General features: G+C 44.4%; 2 protein-coding genes across 16 annotated transcripts in view; one reads left to right on the top strand and one right to left on the bottom strand.

Moving 5' to 3' along the window:
- LOC310751641 (hemicentin-1-like) overlaps positions 1–6,741 on the top strand; it is an 84,690-nt gene extending 77,949 nt beyond the window's left edge. For 6 of the 10 annotated variants that reach the window (XM_083590996.1, XM_083590988.1, XM_083590995.1 and 3 more), the window contains 5 exons: positions 2,065–2,409; positions 3,249–3,551; positions 4,045–4,173; positions 4,310–4,398; positions 5,949–6,741. In XM_083590996.1, the coding sequence (XP_083447122.1) occupies positions 2,065–2,409; positions 3,249–3,551; positions 4,045–4,173; positions 4,310–4,398; positions 5,949–6,290 (1,208 nt within the window). In that variant the 3' untranslated portion in view covers positions 6,291–6,741. The remainder of the gene's footprint in view (positions 1–2,064; positions 2,410–3,248; positions 3,552–4,044; positions 4,174–4,309; positions 4,399–5,948) is intronic. The other 4 variants (XM_083590990.1, XM_083590997.1, XM_083590989.1 and 1 more) reach the window with 4 other exon arrangements.
- Positions 6,742–7,930: 1,189 nt separating this feature from the next.
- LOC310751870 (uncharacterized protein) lies at positions 7,931–12,437 on the bottom strand. Of its 6 annotated transcripts, none has more exons than XM_083591617.1 (5): positions 11,569–12,437; positions 11,074–11,482; positions 9,938–10,282; positions 9,526–9,828; positions 7,931–8,893 (listed from the first exon to the last, which is right to left on the bottom strand). In XM_083591617.1, exons 2-4 carry the CDS (start codon positions 11,159–11,161, stop codon positions 9,776–9,778), a joined length of 486 nt encoding a protein of 161 aa, XP_083447743.1. In that variant the 5' UTR covers positions 11,162–11,482; positions 11,569–12,437; the 3' UTR covers positions 7,931–8,893; positions 9,526–9,775. The 6 variants fall into 6 exon arrangements, with proteins under 6 accessions (XP_083447743.1, XP_083447745.1, XP_083447747.1 ...); XM_083591619.1 differs by having other exon boundaries at positions 7,931–8,624; positions 8,774–8,893; positions 11,074–12,009; XM_083591621.1 differs by adding an exon at positions 9,013–9,317 and having other exon boundaries at positions 11,074–12,009.
- Between the last annotated feature and the right edge of the window lie 3,501 nt (positions 12,438–15,938).

A 15,938-nucleotide genomic window follows, 5' to 3' on the forward strand; every position in this document is an offset into this window, starting at 1 on the left:
TCCCCATTGGTGAGTCCCAGAAACAGTCTGGTGCATGACTGCCGCTCATGCCTCCCTGCACCTCTGGAGAGATATGATGGTGGACTTTTGTTATGTACTGAGTTGAATAGGATCCAAACTGCAGCAGTCTGATTGGTCCTAGAACAATAGGATCCAAAAGGCAGCAGTCTGATTGGTTCTAGAACAATAGGATCCAAAAGGCAGCAGTCTGATTGGTCCTAGAACAATAGGATCCAAAAGGCAGCAGTCTGATTGGTCCTAGAACAATAGGATTCAGAATGCAGCAGTCTGATTGGTCCTAGAACAATGCAGCAGTATGATTGGTTGGCAGGAACCACCCAATCATGCTCCAGATATAAGTGAATCCACAACCTGATTGGCTTACAGTAGAATTCCGGAATTAGCCAATCATGTGCAGCCCATTGTGTAAATAATGTATATAAAGCAGATACCTTGAGGGGACTTTCATTCATTCCTCCTCACCACTATGAGCTGAATATAGAGCATGAAATCACTTTGCGACTCTGAGTATATTTCAACTTTTCTCGCAGAAGGCCTCTTCTTCAGACTATTGCTGTACTCTTCCTTGCGTAAGGACTTCACTGCTTTCTCCCTCAAAAACAAAACAAAAACAAAAACAAAACCCCCACCTAAATGCATGGAGGGGCACTGTGAGTTTGATTTGTCATGAAAGGGAAAATTATTGGCAATATTGGTTACTAGCAGGGGTCTCCTCTCCCCACCTGGAACCTCCCACCAAACACCCTGGCTGGCTTCAAAGGAAGCTCCAAAAGAATGCTTTTGAGAGTTTCATCGTGTGTGTATTATTTGTTACTGAGCTGATGTATGATGAAGGTGTGCAGTGGAGCGAAATAAAAGCACAGGATATGATGACTGCAAGTCGACCTTGTCTCTAGGGCAGAAATGTTTTCCTGCAGGATTTTAACTAAATCATTAACTTATACAAAATAAATATCAGTTAAGAGCAAACAATGAATTAGAGGAGCCAACCAATGAGCAGGAAAAGGCGACTGGGGATCTTGGTGGAACAGAGTCAGTTTCTTCTGTGAACTCTGAATAAACTCATCTCAGTTTCACAAAAAATTGTGCATAATCATTTTTTCCTGAAACACACATGCAGATGGTTTTTAGATTGCTGCTTGGAATAATTTTTCACTGGGTTAGAGCTTTCTATGTTGAGTTTTCAACAGACATTTTGCACAGCTCTGATTCTGCCTTGAGACTTTCTTACAAACAGGCAGTATATAAATCTTGTTAACTGAAATAAATGAACTTTTGTTCCCTGTGTAGGGAAATTCTACTTCTTTCTCAGAATTTTTCCTTGTGACAATTACACAGAGCCCGATGTTCCCCAAAATATGACAAAGGCACAGCTTTAAGTGTTTAATTGATTGCTTTATTTACAGATGGAGTTCAGAACTCAAATTATTTTATTTTAATCACCTAGACCGATCTACTCTCTGAGTTTTTCTGGATCCCAGTTCCTGGAAACCAGATAGATGCCCATTGCTGGGGAACAAAGAGCACTTGAATTTTGGAATGTAACTTTGGACTTGTAACAATGTCCTTCTCTTCCAGTAAAGGGCCACGTTGTTTGGACAGCTAAGAGAATGTAGTAATTGTTTAACAAGTGAGTTGGGCATTTCCAGTGCGTCAATGTACAATTCAGCAACAGTTAAAATTAATTAATACCTGAGAGACTAGTTTCACCTTCCTCAAACATTTGGGGGGAGAGTCAGCCCAGGAGAGGACCTTCTTTGTGGCAGACTGCTAAACTGTAGGTGTCCCTCCCCACAGAGATGCGCCCGGCACCTTCACTGAAAAGTTTCCATTATATGCTGAAGATTCATCCTTTCACCATACCACTGACACCTGCAATATAATTTTTAGGCCCCTTCCTATTACATTTTAATGCTGTATTTTAAATTGTTGCAACCTGCTCTGGGACCTCATGATGGAAGATGGATAAGGAGCTCAAAATGATAGTGATACTAATTTCCCCCTTTGTTTGTATCTCCTCCCCAACCACCCTCCCCTCACTAGACACTTTAAGCCATGCAATGGGGAGTCCAACCCATCAGGTGAAGGGAATCCTGGGAGAATCAGTCTTGTTTCCTGCCAATGTATCTCAAGGAATAACAGTGGAGAAAATGGAATGGGACTTCTACCCCCGAAGGGGTGGCCTGGGCTTTTGGCTGGGGGAATACAGTCATGGGAAACTGGAGCACCCAAGTCCCTCCAACCGGTTTGGACAACGGCTAGATATGGTGGACGAGAGAACACTGAGGATCAAAGACCTGGAGTTGGATGACAGTGGCATCTACAATGTTCGCATCTGGCTTACTAAGGCACAGTTTCAAGAACAGAGTTTCAGCCTCACAGTTTATGGTACGTTATTGCGCTTCAAGGCCCCCAAGATCCCACCCCCTTGAAATAACTTCACACTGACACTTATTTTAGTTTTTTGGGCAAATTTTGGCCACAACTTTATTCAATTCAACCATGTGAGCGGTATTGGCTTAGGCATTGGCTCCAAACTATAGCTGACTCCAAACCAAACGAGGGAGCAACATCGATGAAGAGCAACCGAAGCTCACCCCGGGGTTCCTGTGGTCCTGGCATGGCACCAGCCCCTCAAGCAGACTTTGGACAAGATCCAAATACCCTGTTCCTGGAGGGGCAGGTGATGGCCGCACCTCCCCTCTCCCACATTTCAATGAGCCAATGCCTAACCGCCGTCTTACAAGTTGTGACGATTGCTGAGGGGGTAGGTGAAAACCAAGTGGCTAGAGCCAATCTGCCAAATGGAAAAATTCCTACCCAGCCCCTGTTCCAAAACAGGTGACCCAAACCAAAGCAAGGCCAAAGCGACACTGCCTAACACAAGGGAGGGAGGGAGGGTGGGTGTTCGGCAGCGCAAAGCTATTGCCTCCAATTACGTCGCGCTGTCGTTCTTAACAGCCCCTGGGATCATGCCACCCCCAGGCGATTGGCCCAGATAGCCTCTCGTGATCCCAAGGCTATGGTTAGGGCTTTGGTTACACCCCTCCAACTAAATTAACCCTTGGTGTGCCTTGAGTGCCCGTGCACAACCAGGACCCTCAATTCGGAGGAACCAATTTGCTTTCACTGTTTGGCTCGTGGAATGGGATCAGCACCATTTCCCTGCAAAGGTACTGGGAGGGGTGGGACATAACCCTTATGCTGATTTCATTTGCGTTTCACAGAGCCAGTGCCAACACCACAGATACACTTTCAGGAAGTCTCCCAGACTTCGGAGGGATGCAATGTGACCCTGCAGTGCCAGGCACCTGGAAAGGAAGAGTTCAGCATCTCATGGAGAAGAGGGAACCCCCCAAGGGCATTAGGAAACAGCCTGTATGAGTATCAGCTTTCTGACAATGGAAGGAATCTCCGTGTCTTCTGGCGAAAAGACTCTTCGGACTCAGCGTTCACCTGCTTGCTTACTAATTCTGTTGACCAAAAGAATGCCTCCTTTGACTTGCTCAAAATTTGCCCAGGTGATGATGGTGAGCAAGTGTGACCTAGTCAGTGCATGGAGGAATAGCTGCATTTAAGTGGGATAGTTCAGCTGGTAGAGCATGAGACTCTTAATCTCACGGTTGTAGCTTTGAGCCCCATGTTGGGCCAAAGCTTCCTGCATTGCAGGGGGTGGGACTAGATGACCCTCAAGGCCCCTTCTGACTCTACAATTCTGTGATTTGTAGAAATGGTTGAATTGCGTTTTGCTTCCTGCGTATGTGATCTTCTGAATCTCTGTGTTTTACCTTATTTTATCATGAACGAATTGGGCAATTGATGGTTGCAATACAGTTTGTAAATGAAAAATAAAAATAAAACGATATGGGGAAATGAAATGCAAACCAAAGTGATGGACCTAAACTCCATTAATAGAAATGGAACAGACTGGCACATTTGCTTACCCTTCCAAGTCATGCAGGAAGGTCACTTTGGTGGTTGTTATTAGATAATATTTCAAGAGACTCTCATTGCACATTGCAGGTGTACAGGTCAGACGTCAGAGACATATCACTATCTCCATTGCAGTTCTCATGCTGCTGTTCATGATGGTTGCGGCAGTGATGTGGCCGACGAGGAGGAGGAAGCGAAAATTCAAAAAGAAGGAAAGAGGTAGGGCCATCTCTTTCAGTCTGTTTCCTGCCTCACCTGGGATGGAGGCTGCTTGTCAAATACACCTTTACTTTACTTTTGCTTATTTTGAGAGACAGAAGTTGGTCCATGCCATGGAATAAATATGTCTCTTCAGATATTCACTCGTTCATACTAGAGGACATGGGGAGCTCTTCTGCACACCAGAACTCAGCAAGAAGTCCACAAGAAGATGGTGATAATCAGGTGAGATGAGCTCGTGAAGTGGTGAAGGGATGATGGTTCGGATCTAATAATTATAAAATCGTTACAATTGTGATCTGTTCTTATTTTGAAAAAATAACAACACACAAAACAGATTACAAACAGGCAACAAGACTAAGCCACAACTAACCCCTCTGCCTTACCCAACTCACTGATCAAGAGGTTGGTTGGTTGATTTATTTAAATTTATATCCTGCCCATCTGGCTGGGTTTCCTCAGCCACTCTGGGTGACTTACAACATACATAAAAACACAACAAAACATCAAATATTGGGGGGGGGGATCCTATACAAGCAACCAACAAACCAATAAATTAATAGAAACCAACAACAACAATAATAACAAACAGTTTGCAGTTATACCCAAATTAAAGTAACTGCGAACCCCAACTAAACATTTAACCGACACCAACCTGAAAAAAATGAAACAGGGGAACCAAAATTAGAACCGTTTAGAACATTTTATAACATTTTAGCTAGTTGCCCCAATCCAAGAATTGTTCCAGCAATGTCCCAGTGGCCTCCCAGGAGCCTCTTTTAGCTGCTCAGGGTGAGTCTGGACCCTTTTCCCTAGGCCAGGGGAAAATGGGAAATTTATTATGGCATAAAGTAGGGGTAGACAACCTAAGACCAAGGGGCCAGATCCAGCCCAATCACCTTCTAAATCCGGCCTGCAGTCGGTCCGGGAACCAGCCTGTTTTTACATGAGTAGAATGTGTCCTTTTACTTAAAATGCATCTCTGGGTTATTTGTGGGGCATAGGAATTCATTCATTATTTTCTTCAAAATATAGTCCGGCCCACCACATGCTCTGAGGGATGGTGGACCAGCCCATGGCTGAAAAAGGTTGCTGACCCCTGGCATAAGGCATTATTATGGCATTTCACCTGTATTATGGCATAGGTTTTTGTGAACAAGAATCCAGTTCATACAATTCATGAAGGAGAGGGAGGCAGCCTCTGCAAAGAGCCAGTTCCCATCAGGGAAACATGCATGCACAGTCAAACTGAGGAGGATTAAACCCTCCTCTCACCCACTGGTGAGCAGAGCATTCAATCCTTCTGGCTGCAGGATTCTGCTTCTTCACAGCGAAAGGTGCATGTACAACAGTCCCCAGCAGGATTGCAGTCTCCACTCAGCAGCTACTCTGGATGCCTTCTAAAATGGTAATTGTATCATCAATTCCAACTGGAATATGAAACAACAATGGAGACATGGACCTTGACTTTAAAAATGTCACTGCCAGCAAAAGCAAACTGCCTCCTTTTGCCTGCTAAAAATGGGCAACTACACCCTAACTTAGGGTGAGTGATCCAGGAACCTGTAGAACCAAATGCTAACCCAAAATGAGTGGAAATATTGTATAGAGAAGGTGTCTGTGATCTTTCTTAGGGCACCATTGGGCTTTGCCAGAACTCCATTCTTCCCCGTTTATTTAGGTGGATGCAAATCCTCAGTGACTTTTTAAGGAGCTGCATCTGAGTCTCTCCTGTCACGTTCTATAGCTGGTTCTGGTTCTCTCTGCTCCTGCAGGTTTTCTGGGACAGAACGGAAGTTTCAACGAGTTCCCCACCACTCTGGAAATCCTGTCCTTCTGTCTGTTCTGACTCTGTACCAGACCCAGAATCTTCAGGGAATGAACATTGCACCCCACAAGCCAAGGACCTGAAGAAGAAGGCACCCCTCTTGGAGTTGGCGCTAGAGATCCCATTAAGGGACCATCAAGAGAGAGGACCACTGAAGACCCCTCCTGGCCATCAGTACTGGCGGAACCATACATACCCCAATACGAAACAGTGCCGGCAACGGCGCCAGGGTTCCATTGTTGAATTAACTGGACAAGAGTCAAAGCTGCCAACTAAGTATATTAATTAAGGTCAATATCATAACAAAGGAAGCTGCTTATGCCAGAGGGAAAATGGGTCAGCCCTCTCCCTCACCTGGCTGGCAGTGAGAAAGAGTCGAGTGTGTGTGAGCTGGGGTAAAGCCAGAGAGTGAGCGCCATGCCTGATTTCTTTGTTTGTGTCTGTGTAATTTCTAAGTTTTCAATTTTACAGTTTAAAACATCAATGACTTCCCTTCTTCTCTTTTCATGGTTCAATTTGCATACCATAAATCCCTGTACATAAGATGACCCGGATGGTCGCCAGTTTCTGTGTACAGATCCATAGGCACAGACCATCCCCCAACACAAACTAGTTCGTTAAGAAAATCCCCAAAATCAGTTCCACGGGTGACTCTGGGTCATCTCTCTGCAGTAACTTATCTTAAAGTTTTAAGTGTCTATACGGTTATCGCATTTATAAATTTTAAATTTATTGTTGTACATTGTTTTAAATGTTTGTTTTCTTCTGGGATTGTACGCACAAGTGTGTTTTATAAACTGGTCTCCGACCGTAATAAATTATCTATCTAATCCCTGTATAATTTACACTACATAAACCAAACCATTCAGTATTCCATTAATACATCCATCCAAACTTATTTACACTGCTGAATTTACCGTAACGCTGCCGGCGTTTTCAAGTGTACACAATTCCCCCGCCCCCCATATATTCAATAAGTATTTTCCAATCTTCTTTAAATGTATGTTCTTCTTGTTCTCTTATTCTATTTGTTAGGTCTGCAAGCTGTGCATATTCCATCAGTTTAAGTTGCCATTCTTCTCTAGTTGGTATCTATCTCATTTTCCATTTTTGGGCTAACAAAACATAGGCAGCAGTAGTGGCAAACATAAATAGCCTTTTTTGATGTAGGGATCATTTGGGATTACCATGAGGAATTATAAAATATACATCAAGCCATCGTGTCCACGATGAAAGCATTGTCTTGACTGGGTTTGATATATTGACGATAGTTTCTGATTAAATCCCATAAGACTCTACATTTGTGCCCTTTTCATGCCCTTTTGCCTCTGCTGCCTATTTCTCCCTTGCTTCATAAGTCACGTACACAGCCCAGTTGCTTCTTGCTTCGCCAGGCAGGCATCCTGGGCCATAAATATAGTGGGCAAGTTTCTTTGAAGGCCTTTCTTACATATTTATCTTAGGATGTTAATCTTAGGGCCAGGAAACAGATTTCACATTAAGGTGTTAATGGTCACTGTCCTCCTGGCCATCCTTCTTATCATGTGTATTGCTTGTTTATCGCCTCCGGGGTTGCTAAATGCTCTTCTTTGTAGTTCTGTTCTTTGTTTACCCTGTGCTTAATTAGTTTTAGTAGTTTAATTTGTCCCCATGTGGGTTTGTGGAATGCTCAGAAGAAATCTGATTGGTTCTTACGAACACTGTAAAAAGTTCTTTTGTGAATAAAAATGGCCTGGGCCAGGGGCTGCACACGGACAGGAACAGAGAAACACGATTATATGCACCCTTCCCAGAGTCTTGCTGGTTCAAGCCTCTGTGTGTATCCTTATTAATCAGAGTTCAATCCTTCTTTTACTTTGCGAATGCAACGTTTTGACACCTGGGAATTTCCATCTGAACTATCTATCCCCAACAAAAAGGACTCTGGTGGGGTTCTTTTGAAAGGTACTTTTGAACATTTTTTTCAATTCATTATGGATCATTTCTCAATACTCTTTTACCCATTTACAGGTCCACCACATATGAAAGAATGTTCCCTCAACCTCATTGCATCTCCAGTGCAGATAATCACTTATCTGATTCAGTCTTATACATCTTAGCAAGTCTACTTGGAGCTAAATACCATCTGCAAATCATTTTCAAATAATTATCCTTCAAAGAATAACATGCTGAAAACTTCAGATCGTTCTTCCAAAGTTTTTCCCAAAGATTAAAATCTATGTTGTATCCTATATCTATTGCTCCATGTGTCATAGAAGCTTTGACAAGCTCATCTTTTGTTTCCCAATCTAATAACAGATTGTACATTTTAGATAAAAGTTTTTCTTTGTTTTGTATAAGTTATTTTTCGAATTGTGAGCTTTGGTCCAAAAAAACCATTTCTTCTATGTCAAACATTTCATGTCACTGATTATATTGTAGCCATAACAAGGCTCCTTACACTTTCCATTGATTTCAGTTTAGGTTCCCCTCTGTAAAAATTAAGAGATTATGAAGAAATAAAAGATCATTTTCAGAGTTGGTTACACTATTGGCAACTACATGAAAAGTTGTGAGAGCATCTCTTCTGAGTTCTGGTGTGCAATAAAATTTTGCCCCTTCTCTGGAAGCCTACGGACAATTTCTGTGGAATGTAACATGAGAAGCAATATTTATTCCATGACACTGACCTAATTCTGCTTCTCATGATAAACACAGTAAAGGTAGAGGCATATTGATAGGGAGCCCCAATCCCAGGTGAGATGGGAAGAAGATTAATAGAGATGGTTCTACCTCTTTGATGTATTTTTCTCCACTGGCATTTTGCCACCACAGTCACAATTCACAACAAAATGAAAACTGCAGAGAGACCAGAAATAAGCCACAGGATCTTCTGGGATCCAATATGTTCACCTGCAATGTGCAATAAGAGACTCTTGAAAATGCTTCAATAGCAACAAGCAAAGTGATTATCTTACATGAGAGAAGCAGAATGAATGAAATGCCAGGACAGATTTCCAAAACAAAAATACCTTCCGTTAGGATACAAGAAGCCGGTGAGATGAAGGCAAGACATGAAAAGAGGTGTTGAAACAGGGGCAGGAAATGTGTTGCTCTCCAGATGTTGCTGAACTCCAGTTTCCATCAGCTCCAGCCAGCAGGCCCAATGGGCAGGGATTATGCTGCTGGGTAGAGTCTGGCAGCCTCTGCAAGTCACCACGCTGGCTACTGGGTGGTGTAGCCATAGGGCTGGATCCAGAATCACAGCACAATCCTGTGTGCAGTCAGGCATTGCTGCAGCCTTCACTTTTGCCTGCTCCAAATGTAATTTATTTACCTAGGGGTAGGAGGAGGAGGAAGAAGCAGAAGCAGCAATTCAGATGGGTCAGGGCAATCTTCAAGCAGGATTGGATTTGCTCTAACACTGGTCAACAAGCATGTGAGGAGGGGTGCTTGCATATATGAATGTCTCTCCTTGAATCCCCATAGGGTGTAAGCTATATAAGACCCCAAACAGCAACTCTGGATAAAGATACATTGCTCACCTCCAATACTTGAACAGATGTGGGACAAGTCAAATGAGGCTCTCTTTTCACTGACAGGGTTGCTGACCAGGCAAGTTAATGTGGAGTCAAAAGGTATGGTCTTCCAGAAAACATGGAGTTGCCTTCCACTATCAGAAAGCTGGAACTCATCCAGGCTGCTTTCTAAGGCCCTGGGGGGATTCCCTCTTTCCCAGGAGACCTTGAGTTCTTCCCTTCCAGGTGTCTGACATTGCAGGGTCACATTACATCCCTATAGAGTACTGGATATCTCTTGATGGAGCATCTGTGGTGTTGGCACTGGCTCTGTTGAAGACAGTTGAAAGCGACAGAAAGCTTGTGTCTCACCCAGTACCTATGTTGTAAATTGTGCTGATCCTATTCCATGAGCCAAACAGTGAAAGCAATAACCTACCATAAACAGTGAGGCTGAAACTCTGTTCTTGAAACCGTGATTTCATAAACCAGATGTGAGCATTGTAGATCCCACTGTCATCCAACTCCAGGTCTTTGACCTTCAGTGTTGTCTCGTTCACCATGTCTAGCCGTTGTCCAAACCGGTCAGTGGGACTTGGGTGCTCCAGTTTACCGTGGCTGAATTCCCCCAGCCAATAGCCCAGGCCACCACTTTGGGGGTAGAAGTCCCATTCCATTTTCTCCGCTGTTATTCCTTGAGATACATTGACAGGAAACAAGACTGCTCCTCCCAGGATTCCCTTCAGCTGATGGGTTGGATTCCCCACTGCATGGCTTAAAGTTTCTAGTGAGGGGAGGGTGGTGGGGGAGGAGATACAAACAAAATTAGTATCATTATCGTGTTTAGTGAAGTGTGAAAAAGCAATTGATTAAACACTCAAAACTTTTAAAGCTTTGCAATGCTGAAATTTTTGAAATATCTAGCTTTGTGTAATTGTCTCAAGGAAAAATTCTGAAAAATAAGTAGAATTTCCCCTCACGAGGAACAAAAGTTCATTTATTTCAGTTCACAAGATTTATACTTCTTGGTTTTAATAAAGCCTCAAAGCACTTTACATAATCAGAGCTGTGCAAAATGTCTGTTGAAAACTCAATACAGAAAGATCTAACCCAGTGAAAAATTATGCTAAGCAGCAATCTAAAAACAATCTGCATGTGAGTTTCAGGAGAATATGATTATGCACTATTTTTTTGTGAAACCGAGATAAGTTAACACAGAGCTAATACAGAGTTCAAAGAAGAAACTGACTCTCTCCCACCAAGATCCCCAGTCGCCTTTTCCTGCTCATTGGTTGGCTCCTCTAAGTCACTGCTTGCTCTTAACTGACATTTCTTTTGTATTGGTGAATGACTGACACATGACAGGAAAAAATCCTTCAGGAAAACATTTCTGTCCTAGAGATTCCATTCCACTCCACACCTTCAGGGGAGATGATCACCTTCATCATAGAAGCAGTCTCTCCCCGCTCCCCCTTCAGCTCAGTAACAAATTTGACAAAAAGAATTAAGCCTTCTCTTGGAGATTAGGTGGGCTTTTTGTTTTATTTTTGAGGGAGAAAGCAGTGAAGTCCTTACCCAAGGAAGAGTACAGCAATAGTCTGAAGAAGAGGCCTTTTGTGAGAAAAATCCTCCATCGTATCTCTCCAGGGGTGCAGAGAGCCATGAGCGGCAGTGAGGCACCGGACGAACCGTTTCTGGGACTCACCAATGGGGAGACCTGTGCCTGTTGAGCTCAGGTCCTGCTTATGGGCATTGAGGCATCTGTTTCACCACCCTGAAAAGGACAGCTTCATTTGTCTGCACAGGATAGTTGCTCCAAAATAAGCCTGTTCATCCATCTTATAAGCGTAGCCTGAGTACAGGGTCTTATTCGCAAGAGTCATGAACTTGCGAACACAGTGGTCATCTCTGTCCATCTTCTCGCTTCCAAGCAGATCAGATCCTCCTCTTTAAACCAGCAAGGCTGTCTGTGCTCGCTTTCCCTCTCCTTCTCATCCAAGAAAAACTGTGTTTCCCCTCCATTGCTGTTGACTCCTCCTTTCATGGCTCTTTCTTCCTCGCCTCAAAAACCAGCAAGGATCAGAGGAGAAAGAGAAACCAATACGAGCTGTCTCAATAACTTTCTCTCTTGATTAAGATTGATTGAGTTTATTTATATGCTGCTGTTCCACAACGAGCTGTGCCCAAAGCGGCTCACAGCAAACGTTCAAAAACATCAAAATACAGAGCATCGAAAATATAAATGTAAGAAATACAGAATATGATAGTATTTTTTTAAAAAAGACAGAAATAAACAATTTGGCAAACACAGAATAAATTCAACATTACCCTCCCCAAAAAAACACATCGAGGCTTTATCACAGTAAAGTTTCTCACACGGGTCTTCCAACACTCCAGGCAGCCTGGCTTAAATGCAGTTCAGAGGGGAGAAAAAGATGGCTTACAACTGCGTTCCCATATACTTCTCCAAGGGAGTCTGGCAGCTACAAGAGGCAAATGTTAGGGACGACAAAGAGTCTCTTCCCCAGCCTCTGGAAAGACCAGCTGCTGGCGCAGATCTTACTGCTCTTCAGGACAAAGCAGTGCGCGACTTACCCAGAAAGTACAGAAACATTCCGAAGAGGAAACGTCTGCAAGAAAAAGTCATGTTTGCTTCTCTTCGGAAGTGTAACGCTGGGTGTGGATTGTAGGGGAGGAGCAGAATTGGTCTCTTTGCAATGATTGGCTATTAAGAAAAGTCTTATGCTCATGAATGAATAATGTTGAGAAATTAAATTGCGAGAGGAGTCTCTGTCCCCCACAAGCACTGAGTCCCCGCTTCCATCGCAGGACTTGCCGAAACAAGAGCAACAGCTGCAACAGGGAGGCTCTTCCCGTCGGAGAATGTTCCCGGCCGGGCGGCCGAGCGGAGCTGCAGAAGCGAGTTGCCCGCGTCGCTGCGCGGCTCCTTGCAACAGGGAATGCCAGCGAGGGGCGTCTCTTCCTCCTGGTTTTAACGGCGAGGGACGGGGCATTCTCCACCGCTGGGGCACCCCATTCCGAGAACGACCTTTCCAAAAAGAGCAGCGGAAGTGTGCCAAGCTGTCAACTTTTCCCTTTTCTGGCGAGGAATCCTATTCGGAATGAGGGAATTTCCCTTTTAAAAAGGGAAACGTTGACAGCTATGGCAGGGCAGTTTGAACTGGATCCTGCATCTCGACCCCGCTCTTCTGATCAACTTTCCCCTATTAACGCCAGAAATGTTTCCGGACGTTTCGACGGCTTTTCTCTGCAGCGCCACCCTCGCCAGAGACTTCAATCATTCAGTGTGGGGAGCGGAGACGCAGAGAGAGGGGGGGCAGAAGAGGGCGCCCTCTCTTTGGAAGTCACTGCTTGGGGATACCGCGCAGGAGCCTGCATGCTGTGGATGCCTACTAAGCAACTGCATCAGTTGTTATTATTGCTATTATTTAGCCAGCAGCTGGCAGCCTTCCTGGTAAGGAAAAGATGTCTCGTTTTGTTAGCCCCCAGATGGAAGAACGAGCGAGATTCCCAACCAAAGAAAAACAGCAACTGAAGCTGACAGAATATGCGCAGCTTGCAGACTTAACATATAGAATAAGAGAACAAGAAGAACATACGTTTAGAGAAGATTGGAAAACGTTTATTGAATATATGGGGGGGGGGATTGTGTACACCTGAAAACGCTGGCAGCATTAAAGTAAATTCAACACTGTAAATAAGTTTTGATGGAAGTAATAATGGAATACTGAGCGGTTTAGTTGATATAAAATATTCAGGGATGTATGCTATGCAAAATGAACCATGGAAAGAGAAGAAGGGAAGTCATTGATATTTTAAGTTTGTTTAAATGAATACTCTAAATTGTAAAACAGAAAATTTAATACAAATTTTATACACACACACATATACACAGACAGTGGTTGTTGTTGTTGTTGTTGTTTAGTCATTTAGTCGTGTCCGACTCTTCGTGACCCCCTGGACCAGAGCACGCCAGGCACCTCTGTCCTCCACTGCCTCCCGCAGTTTGGTCAAACTCATGCTGGTAACCTCGAAAACACTATCCAACCATCTCGTCCTCTGTCGCCCTCTTCTCCTTGTGCCCTCCATCTTTCCCAACATCAGGGTCTTCTCCAGGGAGTCTTCTCTTCTCATGAGGTGGCCAAAGTACTGGAGCCTCAGCTTCACAATCTGTCCTTCCAGTGAGCACTCAGGGCTGATTTCCTTCAGAATGGAGAGGTTTGATCTTCTTGCAGTCCATGGGACTCTCAAGAGTCTCCTCCAGCACCATAATTCAAAAGCATCCATTCTTCGGCGATCAGCCTTCTTTATGGTCCAGCTCTCACTTCCATACATCACAACTGGGAAAACCATAGCTTGAACTATACGGACCTTTGTTGGCAAGGTGATGTCTCTGCTTTTTAAGATGCTGTCAAGGTTTGTCATTGCTTTTCTCCCAAGAAGCAAGTGTCTTTTCATTTTGTGACTGCTGTCACCATCTGCAGTGATCATGGAGTCCAAGAAAGTAAAATCTCTCACTGCCCCCATTTCTTCCCCTTCTATTTGCCAGGAGGTGATGGGCCCAGTGGCCATGATATTCGTTTTTTTGATGTTGAGCTTCACAAAATAAAGCGCACTGGATGTGAGGGCGATCTGGCTGCAACATCTGTCACCCCATTGATCGCCAGGGTTGATTCGGCTGATCTGGCTGGCTAGGCGGGTGTCCCCTTCCTCCCTCACCGCTCCATGTGCGTCCCTCCCAAAGCTGCGCACTCGGTGGAAGAGGACGACCATCCCAGATAGAAGGAGTGTACCGTTCTTCGGTCAAGGGTATACGATAGCTGCGCTCCCCTGCGAGAACCTCCAAAAAAAAAAAAAAAATTGCCAGGAGGTGATGGGACCAGTGGCCATGATCTTCGTTTTTTTGATGTTGAGCTTCAGACCATATTTTGCGCTCTCCTCTTTCACCCTCATTAAAAGGTTCTTTAATTCCTCCTCACTTTCTGCCATCAAGGTTGTGTCATCTGCATATCTGAGGTTGTTGATATTTCTTCCGGCAATCTTAATTCCGGCTAGGGATTCATCCAGCCCAGCCTTTCACATGATGAATTCTGCATATAAGTTAAATAAGCAGGGAGACAAAATACAGACAGTGGTACCTCGGGTTAAGTACTTAATTTGTTCCGGATGTCTGTTCTTAAGCTGAAACTGTTCTTAACCTGAAGCACCACTTTAGCTAATGGGGCCTCCTGCTGCCACTGCGCCACTGCTGCACAATTTCTGTTCTCATCCTGAAGCAAAGTTCTTAACCCGAGGTACTATTTCTGGGTTAGCAGAGTCTGTAACCTGAAGCGTATGTAACCCGAGGTACCACTGTATGTGGAAAAGATGTCTCGGAAAGAAAGTCTCTTTTGTGGATGTTGTGCCACGGGCACAGGTTGAAGACATAGGAGCCAAGGTCCCTTCACTACCACCCCCAATAAAATATTTGTGGGGGCCACCCCGCATCCCCCGTTGATGGGTATTGGCATTCAAACAGTATGTGTGTGCCACGTCATGTGACTGATTATGCAGGATGGGGCTTACCTACCCACCACCCAATATTTCATTGGCACCCTGGAAATTGCCAATGCAGCTATTACCCTTCCTAAGAGATCTGTGATCCTGCTAGGTCGCACCAGGTTTCCTCTGTCAAAGTAAGAAAAATAAAGAGGCAACAACCAGGAAAATTAAAAAAGCACGGTGCACTCATAAGTATCTGATTGTGCATTTGTTGCAACACAGATTCAACCTCTCTGGGCTGAAAAGAAAGGAGAACCTCAAACAATTGCCCATGCATCTGGGTGATGAGGTGAAGGCAGGTGTGTGGGGGGAACATGTCTATAGTCATGCGTATTGCCATAACACTGCCTGGGAAATGTCTCAGCTGTAATGATCTCAGGCAGGCAGGCAGGCAAGCCTTGATAAGAATTAATGACCCTTTGCAAGTTTTATGGTACGTTTATTTATAAATTACATCCAGCCCGCAGCTCCCAGCTTGCTGCCATTGCAACAAGTTGGTCACTCTGAGTCTCCGCCCTTATCACAGCAGGAAGGACACCAAAGCCCAGCCTTCTCCTTTTGCACTTCCGTTGCATTCTGACCTTTTCAGTTCTCCGAGACTGGGGAGAAGGAGGGAATATTTCCCTCCCACTTTCAACAGAATCACTCTCTGGTCTGCTGTTTCTCTGCTGGTTGTCTAGCAACCCTCCCACTGCCATCTATCTCTCTCTTGTCTGTGCTATCTGAGTCAGGGAACTCTTGGGAAAGTGGGGTGGAGCCCATCCCCTCCTGCTCTGTCTGCGATCTTTCGTCTCCAGAGTCAGACTCTCTCTCTCTCTCTTTGTACTGGCAATCTTTCATCATCTTTCATCACCTGACTCTGACTCTTCACCAGCACT

The sequence above is a fragment of the Podarcis filfolensis genome (assembly GCF_964270895.1).
Source record: "Podarcis filfolensis genome assembly, chromosome: 16".
Lineage (NCBI taxonomy): Eukaryota > Metazoa > Chordata > Lepidosauria > Squamata > Lacertidae > Podarcis > Podarcis filfolensis.